The following is a 22,855-nucleotide window of genomic DNA, read 5'->3' on the forward strand; positions in this document are numbered from 1 at the left end:
CTGTTCTTGTCTTTGCGTGGACATCACTCTGTGTCCTCCTGCTGTATGACATCACTCTGTGTCCTCCTGCTGTATGACATCACTCTGTCTCTGTGTCCTCCTGCTGTATGACATCACTCTGTGTCCTCCTGCTGTATGACATCACTCTGTGTCCTCCTGCTGTATGACATCACTCTGTGTCCTCCTGCTGTATGACATCACTCTGTGTCCTCCTGCTGCATGACATCACTCTGTGTCCTCCTGCTGTATGACATCACTCTGTGTCCTCCTGCTGTATGACATCACTCTGTGTCCTCATGCTGCATGACATCACTGTGTGTCCTCATGCTGTATGACATCACTGTGTCCTCCCTGTGTCCTCCTGCTGCATGACATCACTCTGTGTCCTCATGCTGCATGACATCACTCTGTGTCCTCCTGCTGTATGACATCACTCTGTGTCCTCCTGCTGCATGACATCACTCTGTGTCCTCCTGCTGCATGACATCACTCTGTGTCCTCCTGCTGCATGACATCACTCTGTGTCCTCCTGCTGTATGACATCACTCTGTGTCCTCCTGCTGTATGACATCACTCTGTGTCCTCATGCTGCATGACATCACTCTGTGTCCTCCTGCTGTATGACATCACTCTGTGTCCTCCTGCTGTATGACATCACTCTGTGTCCTCCTGCTGTATGACATCACTCTGTGTCCTCCTGCTGTATGACATCACTCTGTGTCCTCCTGCTGCATGACATCACTCTGTGTCCTCCTGCTGTATGACATCACTCTGTGTCCTCCTGCTGTATGACATCACTCTGTGTCCTCCTGCTGCATGACATCACTCTGTGTCCTCCTGCTGTATGACATCACTCTGTGTCCTCCTGCTGTATGACATAACTCTGTGTCCTCATGCTGTATGACATCACTCTGTGTCCTCCTGCTGTATGACATCACTCTGTGTCCTCCTGCTGTATGACATCACTCTGTGTCCTCATGCTGCATGACATCACTCTGTGTCCTCCTGCTGTATGACATCACTCTGTGTCCTCATGCTGCATGACATCACTCTGTGTCCTCCTGCTGTATGACATCACTCTGTGTCCTCCTGCTGTATGACATCACTCTGTGTCCTCCTGCTGCATGACATCACTCTGTGTCCTCCTGCTGTATGACATCACTCTGTGTCCTCATGCTGTATGACATCACTCTGTGTCCTCCTGCTGTATGACATCACTCTGTGTCCTCCTGCTGTATGACATCACTCTGTGTCCTCCTGCTGCATGACATCACTCTGTGTCCTCCTGCTGTATGACATCACTCTGTGTCCTCCTGCTGCATGACATCACTCTGTCTCTGTGTCCTCATGCTGCATGACATCACTCTGTGTCCTCCTGCTGTATGACATCACTCTGTGTCCTCCTGCTGTATGACATCACTCTGTGTCCTCCTGCTGCATGACATCACTCTGTGTCCTCCTGCTGTATGACATCACTCTGTGTCCTCCTGCTGCATGACATCACTCTGTGTCCTCATGCTGTATGACATCACTCTGTGTCCTCCTGCTGTATGACATCACTCTGTGTCCTCATGCTGCATGACATCACTCTGTGTCCTCCTGCTGTATGACATCACTCTGTGTCCTCATGCTGTATGACATCACTCTGTGTCCTCCTGCTGTATGACATCACTCTGTGTCCTCCTGCTGTATGACATCACTCTGTGTCCTCCTGCTGTATGACATCACTCTGTGTCCTCCTGCTGCATGACATCACTCTGTGTCCTCCTGCTGCATGACATCACTCTGTGTCCTCCTGCTGTATGACATCACTCTGTGTCCTCATGCTGCATGACATCACTCTGTGTCCTCCTGCTGTATGACATCACTCTGTGTCCTCCTGCTGTATGACATCACTCTGTGTCCTCCTGCTGCATGACATCACTCTGTGTCCTCATGCTGCATGACATCACTCTGTGTCCTCCTGCTGTATGACATCACTCTGTGTCCTCATGCTGTATGACATCACTCTGTGTCCTCCTGCTGTATGACATCACTCTGTGTCCTCCTGCTGCATGACATCACTCTGTGTCCTCATGCTGCATGACATCACTCTGTGTCCTCATGCTGTATGACATCACTCTGTCTCTGTGTCCTCATGCTGCATGACATCACTCTGTGTCCTCCTGCTGCATGACATCACTCTGTGTCCTCCTGCTGTATGACATCACTCTGTGTCCTCATGCTGTATGACATCACTCTGTCTCTGTGTCCTCATGCTGCATGACATCACTCTGTGTCCTCCTGCTGCATGACATCACTCTGTGTCCTCATGCTGCATGACATCACTCTGTGTCCTCATGCTGTATGACATCACTCTGTCTCTGTGTCCTCATGCTGCATGACATCACTCTGTGTCCTCCTGCTGTATGACATCACTCTGTGTCCTCCTGCTGCATGACATCACTCTGTGTCCTCATGCTGCATGACATCACTCTGTCTCTGTGTCCTCATGCTGCATGACATCACTCTGTGTCCTCCTGCTGTATGACATCACTCTGTGTCCTCATGCTGCATGACATCACTCTGTGTCCTCCTGCTGCATGACATCACTCTGTCTCTGTGTCCTCATGCTGCATGACATCACTCTGTCTCTGTGTCCTCATGCTGTATGACATCACTCTGTGTCCTCCTGCTGCATGACATCACTCTGTGTCCTCCTGCTGTATGACATCACTCTGTGTCCTCATGCTGTATGACATCACTCTGTGTCCTCCTGCTGTATGACATCACTCTGTCTCTGTATGACATAACTCTGTGTCCTCCTGCTGTATGACATCACTCTGTGTCCTCCTGCTGTATGACATCACTCTGTGTCCTCATGCTGTATGACATCACTCTGTGTCCTCCTGCTGCATGACATCACTCTGTGTCCTCCTGCTGCATGACATCACTCTGTGTCCTCCTGCTGTATGACATCACTCTGTCTCTGTGTCCTCCTGCTGCATGACATCACTCTGTGTCCTCATGCTGTATGACATCACTCTGTGTCCTCCTGCTGCATGACATCACTCTGTGTCCTCCTGCTGTATGACATCACTCTGTGTCCTCCTGCTGCATGACATCACACTGTGTCCTCCTGCTGTATGACATCACTCTGTGTCCTCCTGCTGCATGACATCACTCTGTGTCCTCCTGCTGCATGACATCACTCTGTGTCCTCATGCTGTATGACATCACTCTGTGTCCTCCTGCTGTATGACATCACTCTGTGTCCTCATGCTGCATGACATCACTCTGTGTCCTCCTGCTGCATGACATCACTCTGTGTCCTCCTGCTGCATGACATCACTCTGTGTCCTCCTGCTGCATGACATCACTCTGTGTCCTCCTGCTGTATGACATCACTCTGTCTCTGTGTCCTCCTGCTGTATGACATCACTCTGTGTCCTCCTGCTGCATGACATCACTCTGTGTCCTCATGCTGTATGACATCACTCTGTGTCCTCCTGCTGTATGACATCACTCTGTGTCCTCCTGCTGCATGACATCACTCTGTGTCCTCCTGCTGCATGACATCACTCTGTGTCCTCCTGCTGCATGACATCACTCTGTGTCCTCATGCTGTATGACATCACTCTGTGTCCTCATGCTGCATGACATCACTCTGTGTCCTCCTGCTGCATGACATCACTCTGTGTCCTCCTGCTGTATGACATCACTCTGTCTCTGTGTCCTCATGCTGCATGACATCACTCTGTGTCCTCATGCTGTATGACATCACTCTGTGTCCTCATGCTGCATGACATCACTCTGTGTCCTCCTGCTGTATGACATCACTCTGTCTCTGTGTCCTCATGCTGCATGACATCACTCTGTGTCCTCATGCTGCATGACATCACTCTGTGTCCTCCTGCTGTATGACATCACTCTGTGTCCTCCTGCTGCATGACATCACTCTGTGTCCTCCTGCTGCATGACATCACTCTGTGTCCTCCTGCTGTATGACATCACTCTGTGTCCTCCTGCTGTATGACATCACTCTGTCTCTGTGTCCTCATGCTGCATGACATCACTCTGTGTCCTCATGCTGTATGACATCACTCTGTCTCTGTGTTGTCATGGTAACGTCTTGGTTTAATGAGGGACGTCTGTCGTTCTTCTCGTTCATTCTGTTCCTACACAGCCTGTCTGTCTGTAGTCCAGAGGGAGGAGCTGAGGTTGTCATGGAGACGCCTGTCAAGTGGCCTCAGATGGTCATGTGTGCATTAATGCATGTGAGACTCCTACCTATAAACCCTCAGAGGGGGTTCACGCCCTCCTCATCAAGGCAATTCAATGTTCACGTGTGTAGAACATGGAAAAGATGCTTATTAACAATCTGTTCCTAAATCAGACTGCTTCCCTCTCCTGGAGACCCAGCTCTCCTTCTCACGGCCTCCAGCTGTGAGGAGACGAAAGCTATCAAATATTTACCGGCTCTCTGCCACCTTGAGACCAGACCCTCCCGACGGGGGGCCGTGGCTGAGGGGAGGCTGATTGGTTGGAGAGCAGCTCGTTAGGAGTGGCTGCTCACGGCTGGCAGCACACGCTCCCTTCACTCCTCTCCTGGTCGCCTCACTGTCATCACGCCTGCTCTCTGTGAAGCCCCGCCTCCGGAGACGTTCATATCCAATGGGCAGTCACGTCCCAGCTGTGTGTGTTTCTGTGTCATGAGCTGCAGTAACATTCAGCATCCAGCGTTACCTTCGGGCCGCGGCTAGCTGGTTAGCATGCTACACGCTACAGTCAACTCTTCACATCTGACACCTATAAAGATGAAGAGTTTTTATTGTTCTTCTATTTCATTCTTCAAAAATGGATCTTTTTCACTTTTAGTTGGTCGACCAGTTATTTTATCTAGAAATGAATGAGTACTTTGGTCTCTTAAGTCCATAAACCGAGTTATTCTGAATATCTCTGATTTATAATAACTAAGTCAACAGATCTAAGATCAACCTTCCAGCAGCCTCGGCTCCTCATGGGACCCCGTCAGGGACCCCTGAGATGATCCCAGAGTTGGTAAACCACCAGACTAAGGGCCCTGGCCCCTGGGGTCCAGGGTCTCCTGGATCAGGATCCGGCGGGTGACCTGGAGGAAGACGGTGGACTGAGTCTTGGTGTTGTTGTCGTTCCAGGTTTCGAGAGAGGGAAGGAGGACCTCTTGCCTCTGCCTTTGAAAGAGGACTCACATTCCATATCCAAGAGCAAGGTGAGGACGCATCGCCGATGAAGACTGGGAAGTCCTGCAGGTCTCTTCTGCAGTCTGGCCTCAGGCCCTCCCCCTGTGTGGCCATCAATCTTTACGTAGTTTCAGACAAAAAAAACAACAGTAGGATTTAAAAGAGGATATTTCATCTGTGGCTCATCAGGATGCAGCGTCACTCCTCGTCCAGCCGGCCTCTCCTCAAGAGCTTCAGTGGCTTTAGGATTCCTACACCGCCGTCTGGCTCTCACCTTTAAATTGGCTTGTGAGAGGAGCTGGCAGAGACTCATATATATATTTATATATATAAATATATATATATATATATGTAAATATATTTCTATAAATATATATATATTTTTATATATATATTTATATATAAATATATATTTGTATATATTTATATATTTGTAAATATTTATATATATAAAAATATATATATGCATTTATATATATATATATATATATATATATATATATATAGACTGCATTCTGCTAACTGAGCTAGGTTTGTGCCACCAGGGAAAGAGGCGGCAGGTGAGCAGAGGAATGAGGTCACTTCCTGTCCTCCTTCCTGAGGCTTTCCTGTGATCTTTGTGATGTGTTTGTTGATGAGTGAGAACAGACTTCACTCACAGCGGAACAGCTGACAAAAGAGTTTATTTAATGAGAATTAGGCTGAGGAATACAACAGGTATCTGAATCAGGTGTGATTTCTTGCCAATAACGCCCTCTCTCTCTCTCTCTCTCGCCCTGTGTTTAGTCTGAGACCAAGTTGTACAATGGCTCAGACAAAGACGTGTCGACCTCCGGAGGAAAACTCACCAAGAAGGAGTCGCTCAAGGTGAGGTCAGAGGTCAGAGGTCAGTGGCAGGCAGAATGAGTCTTAAGATACACAGAAAATACTTCTAATACATGAGGGTCATTCATATTGTGTCACCACAAGTATTACATTTAAACATTTAAACATTTAAAGGAATGAAAAGCGAAGGTCACACAGTTCCTACAATTTAACACTGAGGCCCGTTGGGGAAAAGACAAATGGGGAACATGAAGATTCACGGCTCCTCTCTCTCTCTCCTCTCTCTCCTCTCTCTCTGTCTCTCTCTCTCCTCTCTCTCCTCTCTCTCTGTCTCTCTCTCTGTCTCTCTCTCTCTCCTCTCTCTCTCCTCTCTCTCTCCTCTCTCTCTCCTCTCCCTGTAGGTGCAGAAGAAGAACTACAGAGAGGAGAAGAAGAGGGCGACCAAGGAGCTGCTCAGCACCATCACGGACCCGTCTGTCATCGTCATGGCCGACTGGCTCAAGGTGGACGACTGCAGCATCATGACACATGTAGAGCTCCTCTGGGTCTGAGGACTCGTGGTGCCGGTCCTGGTGGGACCCCCGCCTCGTGGTGCCGGTCTTGGTGGGACCTCCGCCTCGTGGTGCCGGTCCTGGTGGGACCCCCGCCTCGTGGTGCCGGTCCTGACGCGTGGTCTCTGATCCAGATCCGGGGCACTCTGAAGAGCTGGACCAAGCTGTGGTGCGTGCTGAAGCCGGGCGTCCTGCTCATCTACAAGACCCACAAGAACGGCCAGTGGGTCGGCACGGTGCTGCTCAACGCCTGCGAGCTCATCGAGAGGCCCTCCAAGAAGGACGGCTTCTGCTTCAAGCTCTTCCACCCGCTGGAGCAGTCCATCTGGGCCGTCAAGGTCAGTGCCGAGGGCGGGGCCGAGGGCGGGGCCGAGGGCGGGGCCGGAGGGAGGACGGGGTGCATGAGGTCTCTAAGACGTTCTTCTGCTTTGAACCGGCGCTCTGAAACCAGCGGCGCGAGGCGACTGGTGGGGTTGAGATGGTCAGACGCCCTCCGCTTCCCCACAGCTGCACTCTCAAGGTCACCAGTTCCCCCGAGGATCACCGGATCACGTGTCGGTCGTGTTTCGCCGCTCCGGTGACCAAACGGTGTCCAGTGGGCGGGGCCAGGCTGAGCGCGGTTAGCGTAGCTGCCGCTGTAGCTTCGGTTCTATCAAAAGTTTCTTCATTTAGAAGATGAATGTTATTAGATATTAGAAGTTGGTTACACAGAACCATCTGAACCCTTCCAGACAGCAGCTGGTTCTGTGTAACCAACAACTTATATCTAATAACTTAAGATCTTATCTTACTTCAGATATCAAGTTGAATATCTGAGGAGTGATTCCACATTTGAGGAACTCATGCTGAGAGCTTCATGTCTGCCACGTCTTTATGCTATGCTAAGCTAACCAGCTGCTGGCTGTAGCTTCACATGTACCTCACACACATGAGAGTGGCATCGATCTCCTCACCTCTCAGCGTATTAGTGTACTGTCCCTTTAAGACGTGTATTAGCTCATGTTTCCGACCTCATCGAGCCGTTACTAAGTCACGACGGAGCGATCGTGACGCAGGTCCAGAGGCTCCAGAGGCTCCTGTCTGCTGCAGTGACCACGTTGGTGAAGAGCTGCTCTCGGCTTTCATTGGAGGACATTTATATTTGGCGGCCCACGATGTGCTGCTCTCTGACTGACTTGGTATTCACGGCTGACCTCGGCATTGTTCCCCTGGACTCTGCTGCAGAGCAACGGCTTGAATCACGAAGCTGCTGCTGCCGCCGCTCTCCAGCGGCAACGCTCCACCGCGCCGCGGCCGCCTCTCGTTGCTCACGAGGACCACGGCACAGCGGGGCGTGTCCTCCGCACGAGTAATGACCACCTGGAGGAGACGACGTACTACAAAGCGCCAACGACCACTCGGCACAGCTACCCGAAGCTGACACTCTGAATCTGATTTGTTTCTCCAGGGTCCTAAAGGAGAAGCAGTGGGCTCCATCACTCAGCCATTACCCAGCAGCCACCTCATCTTTCGCGCCACCTCAGAGTCTGACGGTAAGAGACGGGCTGCGGTCACATGGCAGCTGTTTGTCTCAGCAGATACACAAACATCCAAAGATAAACAGGAATCTGTTTACTCCGTATCAGCGTCAGAGTAAAATCAATAGAGTATCGGCCTCTGTCCATGGTGCTGAAACATCTACAGTTTCTAAAACCACAACAATTATAATATAAGTTTCACTAAGTTGTATGATATATACAGTATATATACATATATATAAATATATATAAATATACTGTATATACACATATATATATACATAAATATATATACACATATATTTACATATATATAAATATACATATATATATATAATATATATACACATATATATAAATATATGTGTATATATATATATATATACACATATATATTTGTGTATATATACATATACACATATAAATATATATATATGTGTATATATACATATACATATATATGTATGTATATATATGTGTATATATTAGGGCTGTCAATCGATTAAAAAAAATTAACTAATTAATCGCACATTTTGAAATTGCGATTAATTAATCGCGATTAATCGCGATTAATTGCGATTAATCGCAATTAAAAGTTAAAAGTTCATTCTTTTTAAAGACCAAACTTCACACAGAGCTGTGTTTCAAAGAGGCTCCTACCTATAAAGTGCCAGCGAGGTATTTAATATTGTGGATGATAAATTGTTTCTTCAGTGAAACATCAGATTAGTAAAAAAAAAGAAGTAGGCCTATATTGAGACCCCATTGGTCCTGTCATCTTTAACACTGAACAACAGCAGAACCAGTGGCCTTGGTGACTGACTGACATTCACATATGTCCTGTTCACCCTCTGGAGGCTGGGGGCATTTTCTCCATTTTACAAAAAAATTTAAATTCATTTGCATATGACACACACCCCCACGTATTCTACATCAAACATTCCAGAACAATCTCAGCTCTATTCAATGAGGCTCAGTTGTCCTGGTGCCGTGTTCTCTGCTCTCTGACTGACAGGCTGCTATAGAGCCTCGCCGTGAGGTGGGAGGTCCTTTATGATTTACTGAGTGTTCATTGGTTGTTTTTTTCCCAAAATGTTGACAGACAAACGGATTGACCAATCACGCTGAAGGTTTCGTGACGAGTTCTTTCCGCAACGTCACCCGACACGCCGCCCTTCGCTCCTCTGTGTATCAGAGGGGAGACGGAGGAAGGAGCGGAGGAGGAAACCCGACTGATTCATCCACGAGTTTAAACTGATTTCTGCTTCTTATTTTCATGAAAAATAATTGTTTTAAAACGGAAACAGTGTCAAACCGTGCTGCCGCGGTTTGACGCCGGTTTGAGTGTAAAACTTCAACGAACACCGGAAGTAAACAAAGTTGCGTTAATTGCGTTAAAATATTTTAGTGCGTTAACGCGGCCAAATTAATCGCATAGATTAACGCGTTAACGCTGACAGCCCTAGTATATATATACATATACACATATATATATATATGTGTATATATATATACATATATAAATATATAGATGTGTATATATACATATACACATATATGTATGTATATACATATATATATATATGTGTATATATATATATACATATACACATATATATATATATATTATACACATATATGTGTATATATACATATACACATATATGTGTATATATATATGTGTATATATATACATATACACATATATATACATATACACATATATGTATGTATATACATATATATATACACATATATATATATATGAAACAATAACATCAATTTTCATCCAACAGACCAGCTTCTAAAAGTCATCCCTTCCTGGTTTTCATTGCATAATGTGATGTTCCTTCTGTAATGATGTTAAAATGTTTTTCGTGTTTTAAACGTTGTGCTCCGCGTGGAAAGGAGGACACTGACCATGTGCGCTCTGCAGGGCGGTGCTGGATGGACGCCTTAGAGCTGGCCCTGAAGTGCTCCAGCCTGCTGAAGAGGACGATGATCCGCGAGGGCAAAGAGGACCTGAGCACCGTGGCCACCGGAGGAGAACACTCCATCAACTTCTACAGCCTCCTCCGAGCGCACAACATCCACGGCTTCCAGTGAGTGGGACGGCGGAGCCGAGCGCCCACCTGTCCACGCCGCCGGCTCACATTCACATGTAGGGGATGTTCTCTGTGGGCGCCGTGCCCCGACCCCTCCTCCAGGTTCAACGACAGCGACCACCTGAAGGACCCGGACCTCTACTCGGACAAGTCGGACCGGGAGGGCGAGCAGGACCACGAGGAGTCGGACCCAGAGGGCCTGGAGAAGAGCGAGGAGAGCGACAGCGACACGTCGGAGCGGCAGGACGACTCCTACATCGACCTGGACCCCAACGAGCACCTGAGGGAAACCCCGTACCTGGAGCAGTCCCACGAGGAGCTCGGAGAGGTCAGGGGTCACCGGGGTCACGCAGATCACTTCCTCACAGGACCTCTACCAGGCATCTTCATGAAATAAAACATCAGCTCAAAGCTATTCTGTTCTCAAATTTAGGAAGTAGTCCCTCTGACCTGCTTTTAGAAAAGCTGTACTTTCATTCTCTTTATTATTTAAATTCCTAAATGTAATATGTCCTTTCTGTTATTGTATATATTGTAAACATGATTACTGCTGCTTTGGGAATGATTTAAGTAGATATATATACATCTATCCATCTATCCATCCATCCATCTATTCATCCATCTATTCATCCATCTATCCATCCATCCATCTATCTATCCATCCATCCATCTATCCATCCATCTATCTATCCACCTATCCATCCATCTATCCATCTATCCATCCATCTATATATTCATCCATCTATCTATCCATCTATCTATCCATCTATCCATCTATCCATCCATCTATTCATCCATCTATCCATCCATCTATTCATCCATCTATCCATCTATCCATCCATCTATTCATCCATCCATCTATCCATCCATCCATCTATCCATCCATCTATCCATCTATCCATCCATCCATCTATCTATCTATTTATAGATCTTTCTATCCATTCATACATCTATCTATCTATTAATCTATCTATATCCATATCTATCCATCCATCTATCTATAAAACTCTCTGAGAGCCATGCTAGCCTTCAGGATGACCTCTGTACCCAGAGTATTATCTATATATATATATATATATCTATATATATATATATATATATATATATCTATATATCTATGATGACCCTTGTGTCTCCTCAGGCTGGTGAAGCTGCCCAGACTGAGACGGTGTCGGAGGAGAACAAGTCTCTGATCTGGACTCTGCTGAAGCAGGTGCGGCCCGGCATGGACCTGTCCAAGGTGGTGCTGCCCACCTTCATCCTGGAGCCGCGCTCCTTCCTGGACAAGCTGTCTGACTACTACTACCACGCAGACTTCCTGTCCGAGTAGGTCTCATGGAGGACAGCTTCTCCCCTCCTCAGGGGCACTCATTGAGATACGTGTAGTGTCACATTACAGTGCTAGTGGAGGACACAACAACACTGGTTTACATTAAAACATTTATATTTTGTTTTTAGGTAGAAAATCAACATCAAGGAAGTGACCATATTTGGTTCCTCGCTTGATAAAGGGTGAACAGACATCCTTAACTCAGGTCATTGTTTGCCTACTGAAGTGTAGACAGATTATAACTAGCGGTTTTAGCTAAATATCTCATTAAATACACATGAATCAGATTATTTTTTATCCCTTTTCTTCTTCAGCTATAAAATATGTTTAACTGTTTCGCACATGTTCTCAGAAAATACACATATTCATGTACCAGGGATTCATGAGTGTTTATAAAGTGATTATAAAAGGTGTCACATGCCCTGTGAAGAGGTTCAGTTGAGAGACACAGGAGGGGGGATGATGGAGAGAATATTACCAGAGCAGGAGGTTATGGAGGAGCCTCCGTCTGACTCTTCATCTTCATCCTCAGGGCTGCGATCGAAGAGAACGCCTACAACCGTCTGAAGAAGGTGGTGAAGTGGTACATCTCTGGGTTCTACAAGAAGCCAAAGGTCAGGGCACAGCAGGATGAGCTTCAGGGAGCATCACGGAGGCCTCCTTACACCAAGCTGAAAATAAAATAATAACATTTACATCTAAAAACTTGAGTGTCCAAATACTGAGAAACTTTCTCTCTGTAAATATCTACGGTCTCGCCTTAACATCTAAAAATCATCATCACGTCATTATCCTGTGTCAAAATATCTCAAAACCTTCTCAAAGTAATGAAAGTTTTCTTTTTGAGGCTGAATGATAACGGCTCGGTGGCTCTTCTCTCATTGGTGGAAATGAGCTCTGTGAAGTGCTCACATCTGATCACTCCATGAGTCGTGCTCATGCGTCATGTTGGTTTGATCCTCAGGGGTTGAAGAAGCCGTACAACCCCATCATTGGAGAGACGTACCGCTGCATGTGGCTCCACCAGAACACCAACAGCAAGACCTTCTACATCGCAGAGCAGGTAACGGGGAGGGCCGGGTGAAGCTCCTCCCACTGCATGGTAACTCACAGTGTGAAGCTCCTCCCACTGCATGGTAACTCACACAGTGAAGCTCCTCCCACTGCATGGTAACTCACAGTGTGAAGCTCCTCCCACTGCATCGTGACTTACATAGTGTGAAGCTCCTCCCACTGCATGGTAACTCACAGTGTGAAGCTCCTCCCACTGCATGGTAACTCACAGTGTGAAGCTCCTCCCACTGCACCGTGAGTCACATAGTGTGAAGCTCCTCCCACTGCACCGTGAGTCACATAGTACAGAGACACTGACCACCATCCATACGCCATACGTTATTGTTTTAATCAAGCTAGCTTGTATGCTAACGTGAGTGTCTGTGTGGGCTCAGGTCTCCCATCATCCTCCGGTCTCCGCCTTCTACGTCAGCAACAGGAAGGACGGCTTCTGCCTCAGCGGCAGCATCCTGGCCAAGTCCAAGTTCTACGGTAGCGCGGCTGGATGAGTACGATGTGTCGGTGGTCTGAGCCGGAGCGCCCGCCAGCTCACCGCCCTCCCTTTGCACCGCAGGAAACTCCCTGTCGGCCATCTTGGACGGGGAGGCTCGGCTGAACTTCCTGAACCGAGGGGAGGACTACGTGATGAACATGCCCTACGCTCACTGCAAAGGTGAGTGGCGCACGGCTCCCCCGGCTGGTGGTTCTGAGCTGACTGGACCCCTCTGCAGGCATCCTGTACGGCACCATGACCCTGGAGCTGGGCGGCCAGGTGACCATCGCGTGTGAGAAGACGGGCTACAGCGCGCAGCTGGAGTTCAAGCTGAAGGTGAGTGGGCTGGACCCTCAGGCCTGAGAGCAGGTGGAGGGACGCTGTGGTTGTTTAAGGTACTGCAGCCAGTTCGGAGGAGCAGCACGGGGGCAACGCAGAGGACTGCAGGACGCTGATGTGCCCCGTCTGTTTCTCATAACTCCATCTACCTCTAGTACCCTCTAGTACCCTCTAGTACCTTCTAATACCCTCTAGTACCTTCTAATACCCTAGCACCTCTAGCACCTCTAAATCTCTAGCACCTCTAACACCTCCAGCACCCCAGCACCTCTAACACCCTCCAGCACCCTCTAACAATCTCCAGCACCTCTCTAACACCTCCAGCACCTCTAACAATCTCCAGCACCCTCCAGCACCTTCTAATACCTCCAACCTCCAGCACCTCCCACCTCCAGCACCTTCTAATCTCCAGCACCTCCAGCACCCCAGCACCTTCTAACACCTCCTAATACCTCCAGCACCTCCTAACCCTCCAGCACCTTCTAATCTCCAGCACCTCCAGCACCTCTAGCACCTCCCACACCTCCAATCTCTAGTACCTTCTAATACCCTCTAGTACCTTCTAATACCCTCTAGTACCTTCTAATACCCTCTAGTACCCTCTAGTACCTTCTAATACCCTCTAGTACCCTGTAGTACTGTGTTACCCTGACTCTGGAGCAGTACCTCATACAACCACACGTCTAAACACCGTACTGTCCCTTTAAGAGTGAACTCCTCAAAGCCATTCTAGCTCCAGATCCTCGAGGAATGTTTCAATGAAACAGTTTATCACATGACTCATTAATGTCTTACCTCCACCTCCACCATGCCTCCTCCACCAAGCCTCCTCCACCATGCCACCTCCACCATGCCTCCTCCACCATGCCTCCTCCACCATGCCACCTCCACCATGCCTCCTCCACCATGCCTCCTCCACCATGCCTCCTCCACCATGCCTCCTCCACCATGCCACCTCCACCATGCCTCCTCCACCATGCCTCCTCCACCAAGCCTCCTCCACCATGCCACCTCCACCATGCCTCCTCCACCAAGCCTCCTCCACCATGCCACCTCCACCATGCCTCCTCCACCATGCCTCCTCCACCATGCCTCCTCCACCAAGCCTCCACCATGCCACCTCCACCATGCCTCCTCCACCATGCCACCTCCACCATGCCTCCTCCACCAAGCCTCCTCCACCATGCCTCCTCCACCATGCCTCCTCCACCATGCCACCTCCACCATGCCTCCTCCACCATGCCTCCTCCACCATGCCTCATCCACCATGCCACCTCCACCATGCCACCTCCACCATGCCTCCTCCACCATGCCTCCTCCACCATGCCTCCTCCACCATGCCACCTCCACCATGCCACCTCCACCATGCCTCCTCCACCATGCCTCCTCCACCATGCCTCCTCCACCATGCCACCTCCACCATGCCTCCTCCACCATGCCTCCTCCACCAAGCCTCCTCCACCATGCCTCCTCCACCATGCCACCTCCACCATGCCACCTCCACCATGCCTCCTCCACCATGCCTCCTCCACCATGCCACCTCCACCATGCCTCCTCCACCAAGCCTCCTCCACCATGCCACCTCCACCATGCCACCTCCACCAAGCCTCCTCCACCATGCCTCCTCCACCATGCCTCCTCCACCAAGCCTCCTCCACCATGCCTCCTCCACCAAGCCTCCTCCACCATGCCACCTCCACCAAGCCTCCTCCACCATGCCTCCTCCACCATGCCTCCTCCACCATGCCACCTCCACCAAGCCTCCTCCACCATGCCTCCTCCACCATGCCACCTCCACCATGCCTCCTCCACCAAGCCTCCTCCACCAAGCCTCCTCCACCAAGCCTCCTCCACCATGCCTCCTCCACCAAGCCTCCTCCACCATGCCACCTCCACCAAGCCTCCTCCACCATGCCTCCTCCACCATGCCTCCTCCACCATGCCACCTCCACCATGCCTCCTCCACCATGCCACCTCCACCAAGCCTCCTCCACCATGCCACCTCCACCAAGCCTCCTCCACCATGCCACCTCCACCAAGCCTCCTCCACCAAGCCTCCTCCACCATGCCACCTCCACCAAGCCTCCTCCACCATGCCTCCTCCACCATGCCTCCTCCACCATGCCTCCTCCACCATGCCACCTCCACCAAGCCTCCTCCACCATGCCTCCTCCACCATGCCTCCTCCACCATGCCTCCTCCACCAAGCCTCCTCCACCATGCCACCTCCACCAAGCCTCCTCCACCATGCCACCTCCACCATGCCTCCTCCACCATGCCACCTCCACCATGCCTCCTCCACAATGCCTCCTCCACCATGCTTCCTCCACCATGCCTCCTCCACCATGCCACCTCCACCAAGCCTCCTCCACCATGCCTCCTCCACCATGCCACCTCCACCATGCCTCCTCCACCATGCCTCCTCCACCAAGCCTCCTCCACCAAGCCTCCTCCACCAAGCCTCCTCCACCATGCCTCCTCCACCATGCCTCCTCCACCATGCCACCTCCACTATGCCTCCTCCACCATGCCTCCTCCACCCCTCCATACTGCCTCTGACACCATCACCTACATTACTCCCCGCCTCTCCTCCTCCATACCACCTCTAACACCACCCCCTGCATTACTCCATCACACAGCGACAGGTACACCTCTGTGCTGATAGATGTGTGGTGGAGGAGGTGGAGTATTAAAGGCAGCAGATGTCCTGAAGTGATAGAAGTTAAATCTGCTTCGTTTGCTTTAGTTCAACATGTTTATATTTAATCTGATGCATGTTCAGTTCTCCATCTCCTCGTCTTCAAGGAAGCCTCCACGTTTAGATGTGGACAGACACGCCATGACTCCTCAGTAACCTCCCTTACCTCCTACACCCTTTGTTGTTCTCTTGCCCTCCTTTTTGCCCGACCTCTCCTCTTTATTTGATCTCCTTATTCTTGTCTCCTTTCCTCCCTGCTACTCCCTTCACCCTTCTCTCTTCCTCTCTCCTCCCTTCTCTCCTCTCCTCCCTTGTCTCCTCTCTCCTCAGCCCTTCCTGGGCAGCAGTGACAGTGTCAACCATGTCTGTGGAAAGATCAAGCTGGGGAAGGAGGTGTTGGCGACGCTTGAAGGACACTGGGTGAGACACGTTGTCCACATGCGTGTTGTGTAATAAACCCTGATGAACATGCACCATACAGCATGCACCATACAACATGCACCATACAACATGCACCATACAACATGCACCATACAACATGCACCATACAGCATGCACCATACAACATGCAGCATGCATCATACAACATTCAGCATGCATCATACAACATGCACCATACAACATGCACCATACAACATGCACCATACAGCATGCACCATACAACATGCAGCATGCATCATACAACATGCACCATACAGCATGCACCATACAACATGCAGCATGCATCATACAACATGCAGCATGCATCATACAACATGCACCATACAACATGCACCATACAACATGCAGCATGCATCATACAACATGCACCATACAACATGCAGCATACAACATGCAGCATGCATCATACAACATGCACCATACAACATGCAGCATGCATCATACAACATGCATCATACAACATGCACCATACAACATGCATCATACAACATGCAGCATGCATCATACAACATGCACCATACACCATGCATCATACAACATGCAGCATGCATCATACAACATGCACCATACAACATGCAGCATGCATCATACAACATGCACCATACACCATGCATCATACAACATGCATCATGCATCATACAACATGCACCATACAACATGCAGCATGCATCATACAACATGCATCATACAACATGCACCATACAACATGCATCATACAACATGCATCATACAACATGCACCATACACCATGCATCATACAACATGCATCATACAACATGCACCATACAACATGCATCATACAACATGCAGCATGCATCATACAACATGCACCATACAACATGCAGCATGCATCATACAACATGCACCATACAACATGCATCATACAACATGCACCATACAGCATGCATCATACAACATGCGCCATACAGCATGCATCATACAACATGCACCATACAACATGCATCATACAACATGCACCATACAGCATGCATCATACAACATGCGCCATACAACATGCCCCATACATCATGCACCATACAACATGCACCATACAACATGCACCATGCATCATATAACATGCACCATGCATCATACAACATGCACCATACAACATGCATCATACAACATGCACCATACAACATGCACCATACAACATGCACCATACAACATGCGTCATACAACATGCACCATACAACATGCACCATGCATCATACAACATACAACATGCACCATACAACATGCACCATACAACATGCACCATACAACATGCATCATACAACATGCACCATACAGCATGCACCATACAACATGCATCATACAACATGCACCATACAGCATGCACCATGCAACATACAACATGCACCACACACCATGCATCATACAACATGCACCATGCATAATGTATCATACAGCATGCACCATGCATCATGCACCATGCAACATGTATCATACAGAATGCAACATGCAACATGCAACATGCAACATGCAAGTTCTTCCGGTAAGAGATCTTGTTGTCTTCCCTTCTCAGGACAGCGAGATCTTCATCCACGACAAGAAGACGGGGACGGTGGACACCTTCTGGAACCCGACCACGGAGCTGAGGCAGAGCCGCCTGACGCGCTGCACCGTCCCCCCAGAGGAGCAGGGGGACTCGGAGTCAGAGAGGTACCCGCCAAGGGCCCGGTTCCCCCCCTGGACATGGACTTCATGGCCCTGATGGACTTCATGGCCCTGATGGACTTCATGGGTCTGGTGGACTTCATGAGTCTGGTGGACTTCATGGGTCTGATGGACTTCATGAGTCTGGTGGACTTCATGGCCCTGATGGACTTCATGGGTCTGGTGGACTTCATGAGTCTGGTGGACTTCATGGGTCTGATGGACTTCATGAGTCTGGTGGACTTCATGGCCCTGATGGACTTCATGGGTCTGATGGACTTCATGAGTCTGGTGGACTTCATGGCCCTGATGGACTTCATGGCCCTGATGGACTTCATGGGTCTGGTGGACTTCATGAGTCTGGTGGACTTCATGGCCCTGATGGACTTCATGGGTCTGGTGGACTTCATGAGTCTGGTGGACTTCATGGGTCTGATGGACTTCATGAGTCTGGTGGACTTCATGGCCCTGATGGACTTCATGGGTCTGATGGACTTCATGAGTCTGGTGGACTTCCCTTGGCATGGACTTCATGGCCCTGATGGACTTCCTGGGTCTGATGGACTTCATGAGTCTGGTGGACTTCATGGGTCTGATGGACTTCATGAGTCTGATGGACTTCATGGCCCTGATGGACTTCATGGGTCTGATGGACTTCATGAGTCTGGTGGACTTCATGAGTCTGGTGGACTTCATGGCCCTGATGGACTTCATGAGTCTGATGGACTTCATGGGTCTGATGGACTTCATGAGTCTGGTGGACTTCATGGGTCTGATGGACTTCATGAGTCTGGTGGACTTCATGGCCCTGATGGACTTCACGAGTCTGATGGACTTCACGAGTCTGATGGACTTCATGGGTCTGATAGACTTCATGGCCCTGATGGACTTCATGGCCCTGATGGACTTCATGGGTCTGATGGACTTCATGGGTCTGATGGACTTCATGGGTCTGGTGGACTTCATGAGTCTGATGGACTTCATGGGTCTGGTGGACTTCATGAGTCTGATGGACTTCATGGCCCTGATGGACTTCATGGCCCTGATGGACTTCATGAGTCTGATGGACTTCATGAGTCTGATGGACTTCATGGCCCTGATGGACTTCATGGCCCTGATGGACTTCATGGGTCTGATGGACTTCATGAGTCTGGTGGACTTCATGGGTCTGATGGACTTCATGGCCCTGATGGACTTCATGGCCCTGATGGACTTCATGGGTCTGATGGACTTCATGGGTCTGGTGGACTTCATGAGTCTGATGGACTTCATGGCCCTGATGGACTTCATGGGTCTGATGGACTTCATGGCCCTGATGGACTTCATGGCCCTGATGGACTTCATGGGTCTGATGGACTTCATGAGTCTGGTGGACTTCATGGGTCTGATGGACTTCATGGGTCTGGTGGACTTCATGAGTCTGGTGGACTTCATGGCCCTGATGGACTTCATGGCCCTGATGGACTTCATGGGTCTGGTGGACTTCATGAGTCTGGTGGACTTCATGAGTCTGGTGGACTTCATGGCCCTGATGGACTTCATGAGTCTGATGGACTTCATGGGTCTGATGGACTTCATGAGTCTGGTGGACTTCATGGCCCTGATGGACTTCATGGCCCTGATGGACTTCATGGGTCTGGTGGACTTCATGAGTCTGGTGGACTTCATGAGTCTGGTGGACTTCATGGCCCTGATGGACTTCATGAGTCTGATGGACTTCATGGGTCTGATGGACTTCATGAGTCTGGTGGACTTCATGGGTCTGATGGACTTCATGAGTCTGGTGGACTTCATGGCCCTGATGGACTTCACGAGTCTGATGGACTTCATGAGTCTGATGGACTTCATGGGTCTGATAGACTTCATGGCCCTGATGGACTTCATGGCCCTGATGGACTTCATGGGTCTGATGGACTTCATGGGTCTGATGGACTTCATGGGTCTGGTGGACTTCATGAGTCTGGTGGACTTCATGAGTCTGATGGACTTCATGGCCCTGATGGACTTCCTGGGTCTGATGGACTTCATGGGTCTGATGGACTTCATGGGTCTGATGGACTTCATGGCCCTGGTGGACTTCATGGGTCTGATGGACTTCATGGGTCTGGTGGACTTCATGGGTCTGATGGACTTCATGGCCCTGATGGACTTCATGGGTCTGATGGACTTCATGGGTCTGATGGACTTCATGGCCCTGATGGACTTCATGAGTCTGATGGACTTCATGGGTCTGATGGACTTCATGGGTCTGATGGACTTCATGGCCCTGATGGACTTCATGAGTCTGATGGACTTCATGGGTCTGGTGGACTTCATGGCCCTGATGGACTTAATGGGTCTGGTGGACTTCATGAGTCTGGTGGACTTCATGGCCCTGATGGACTTCATGAGTCTGATGGACTTCATGAGTCTGATGGACTTCATGGCCCTGATGGACTTCATGGCCCTGATGGACTTCATGGGTCTGATGGACTTCATGAGTCTGGTGGACTTCATGGGTCTGGTGGACTTCATGGCCCTGATGGACTTCATGGCCCTGATGGACTACATGGCCCTGATGGACTTCCTGGGTCTGATGGACTTCATGAGTCTGGTGGACTTCATGGGTCTGATGGACTTCATGAGTCTGGTGGACTTCATGGCCCTGATGGACTTCATGAGTCTGATGGACTTCATGGGTCTGATGGACTTCATGGCCCTGATGGACTTCATGGGTCTGATGGACTTCATGGCCCTGATGGACTTCATGGGTCTGATGGACTTCATGGCCCTGATGGACTTCATGGCCCTGATGGACTTCTTGGGTCTGATGGACTTCATGAGTCTGGTGGACTTCATGGGTCTGATGGACTTCATGGGTCTGGTGGACTTCATGAGTCTGGTGGACTTCATGGCCCTGATGGACTTCATGGCCCTGATGGACTTCATGAGTCTGATGGACTTCATGGGTCTGATGGACTTCATGAGTCTGGTGGACTTCATGGGTCTGATGGACTTCATGGGTCTGGTGGACTTCATGGGTCTGATGGACTTCATGGCCCTGATGGACTTCCTGGGTCTGATGGACTTCATGGGTCTGATGGACTTCATGGCCCTGATGGACTTCATGGGTCTGATGGACTTCATGGGTCTGATGGACTTCATGGCCCTGATGGACTTCATGAGTCTGATGGACTTCATGGGTCTGATGGACTTCATGAGTCTGATGGACTTCATGGGTCTGGTGGACTTCATGGCCCTGATGGACTTCATGGCCCTGATGGACTTCATGGGTCTGGTGGACTTCATGGGTCTGGTGGACTTCATGAGTCTTATGGACTTCATGGCCCTGTTTGCTCTCCTTCACCAGGCTCTGGCAGCACGTGACGCGGGCCATCAACAACAAGGACCAGACCGAGGCCACCAATGAGAAGTTCATCCTGGAGGAGGTCCAGAGGAAGTCCGCCAGAGAACGGAAAGCCAAGTGCGAGGAGTGGAACCCCGCTCTGTTCGAGCAGGACCCCGTCACCGGAGAGTGGCACTACAGATATGCAGAGTGAGTTATAGATAAGTAGAGTGAGTTATAGATAAGTAGAGTGAGTTATAGATAAGCAGAGTGAGTTATAGATAAGTGAGTTATAGATAAGTAGAGTGAGTTATAGAAAAGTAGAGTGAGAGGCTGTGAGCTCGTCAGGTCCTAGTATAGTGACAGGAAAAGGGAAAGTTCATATAGTAACGGCTGCCTTTACAACAGCATTCCCTGTGAAAGGGCGCCCTCTAGTGGTGAGTCGCTATACCTGCAGAGGGGACGTCCGACCGGCTCTTGATGACGTGATCAATACATTCTGTGGTCGGTGTGGCAGTACCTTGTCGTGTTTTTGGTCGACTTCTTCCCTCGGTCTCACCGTTGTTTCCTTCCCTGTCTCCTCATCTCGCCCCCTGTGTCCTCATCTCGCCCCCTGTGTCCTCATCTCGCCCCCTGTGTCCTCGGCCCTCACCCCAGCACGAGGCCGTGGGATCCGCTCAACGACTTGATCCAGTTCGAGAAAGACGGCTGTATCCAGACCAAGGTCCGGCACCGCACCCCCATGGTACGTTCTGGCAGTCTTATTAGTCTGAGTAACCAGGGGCCGCGGAGGGACAATTGCAAGTGCCAGGTAGGTCGTCCCGATCGAAACGCCACACACACAATGACCACGCAGCTCGCCACGCAGCACCTGGTGCTCCAACTCCATTGTCGCTTCTCTCTTGTGTCGCGATCGCCGTTGTCGCTTCCTCCTCTTTTCTTTTCTGTTCCTCCCGCCAGCTGCTCTCTGTGCGGGGGGCAGCTGATGTGTGTGCACGTGAAGTTAAGTCAGAGTGCACGTGAAGTTGTGTCAGAGTGCACGTGAAGTTACGTCAGAGTGCACGTGAAGTTACGTCAGAGTGCACGTGAAGTTGTGTCAGAGTGCACGTGAGTGAGCAGGCGTGAGTTCAAGATGACCCAGAGACATGACAGCTGCAGTGAAACCATCGACTGTATTAAACGATTCAGTTTAATATCTTTGATCTTGTCAAATATTGAAACCGTCTTTATTGATTTCATTCCACTCAATAAAATGTCCTCCAGTCTTGTGATTGGCTGCCAATGGAGTCTCCCATGAGCACCAGAGGTCGTCTTCTTC

At 49.7% G+C, this 22,855-nt stretch overlaps 1 protein-coding gene across 1 annotated transcript in view; it reads left to right on the forward strand.

Annotated features, from left to right (window-relative positions):
• Window positions 1-22,855, forward strand: part of osbpl8 (oxysterol binding protein-like 8) — a 34,167-nt gene that overhangs the window by 7,847 nt on the left and 3,465 nt on the right. The window contains exons 2-18 of the mRNA XM_056425502.1: window positions 5,157-5,230; window positions 5,988-6,068; window positions 6,428-6,529; window positions 6,712-6,915; window positions 8,025-8,109; window positions 10,031-10,196; window positions 10,302-10,527; window positions 11,341-11,525; window positions 12,062-12,143; window positions 12,494-12,592; window positions 12,978-13,074; window positions 13,157-13,255; window positions 13,314-13,411; window positions 16,443-16,532; window positions 18,082-18,218; window positions 21,562-21,747; window positions 22,195-22,572. Coding sequence (XP_056281477.1) covers window positions 5,157-5,230; window positions 5,988-6,068; window positions 6,428-6,529; window positions 6,712-6,915; window positions 8,025-8,109; window positions 10,031-10,196; window positions 10,302-10,527; window positions 11,341-11,525; window positions 12,062-12,143; window positions 12,494-12,592; window positions 12,978-13,074; window positions 13,157-13,255; window positions 13,314-13,411; window positions 16,443-16,532; window positions 18,082-18,218; window positions 21,562-21,747; window positions 22,195-22,572 — 2,389 coding nt within the window. The remainder of the gene's footprint in view (window positions 1-5,156; window positions 5,231-5,987; window positions 6,069-6,427; window positions 6,530-6,711; window positions 6,916-8,024; window positions 8,110-10,030; window positions 10,197-10,301; window positions 10,528-11,340; window positions 11,526-12,061; window positions 12,144-12,493; window positions 12,593-12,977; window positions 13,075-13,156; window positions 13,256-13,313; window positions 13,412-16,442; window positions 16,533-18,081; window positions 18,219-21,561; window positions 21,748-22,194; window positions 22,573-22,855) is intronic.

Source organism: Pseudoliparis swirei, chromosome 10 (genome assembly GCF_029220125.1).
Source record: "Pseudoliparis swirei isolate HS2019 ecotype Mariana Trench chromosome 10, NWPU_hadal_v1, whole genome shotgun sequence".
Lineage (NCBI taxonomy): Eukaryota > Metazoa > Chordata > Actinopteri > Perciformes > Liparidae > Pseudoliparis > Pseudoliparis swirei.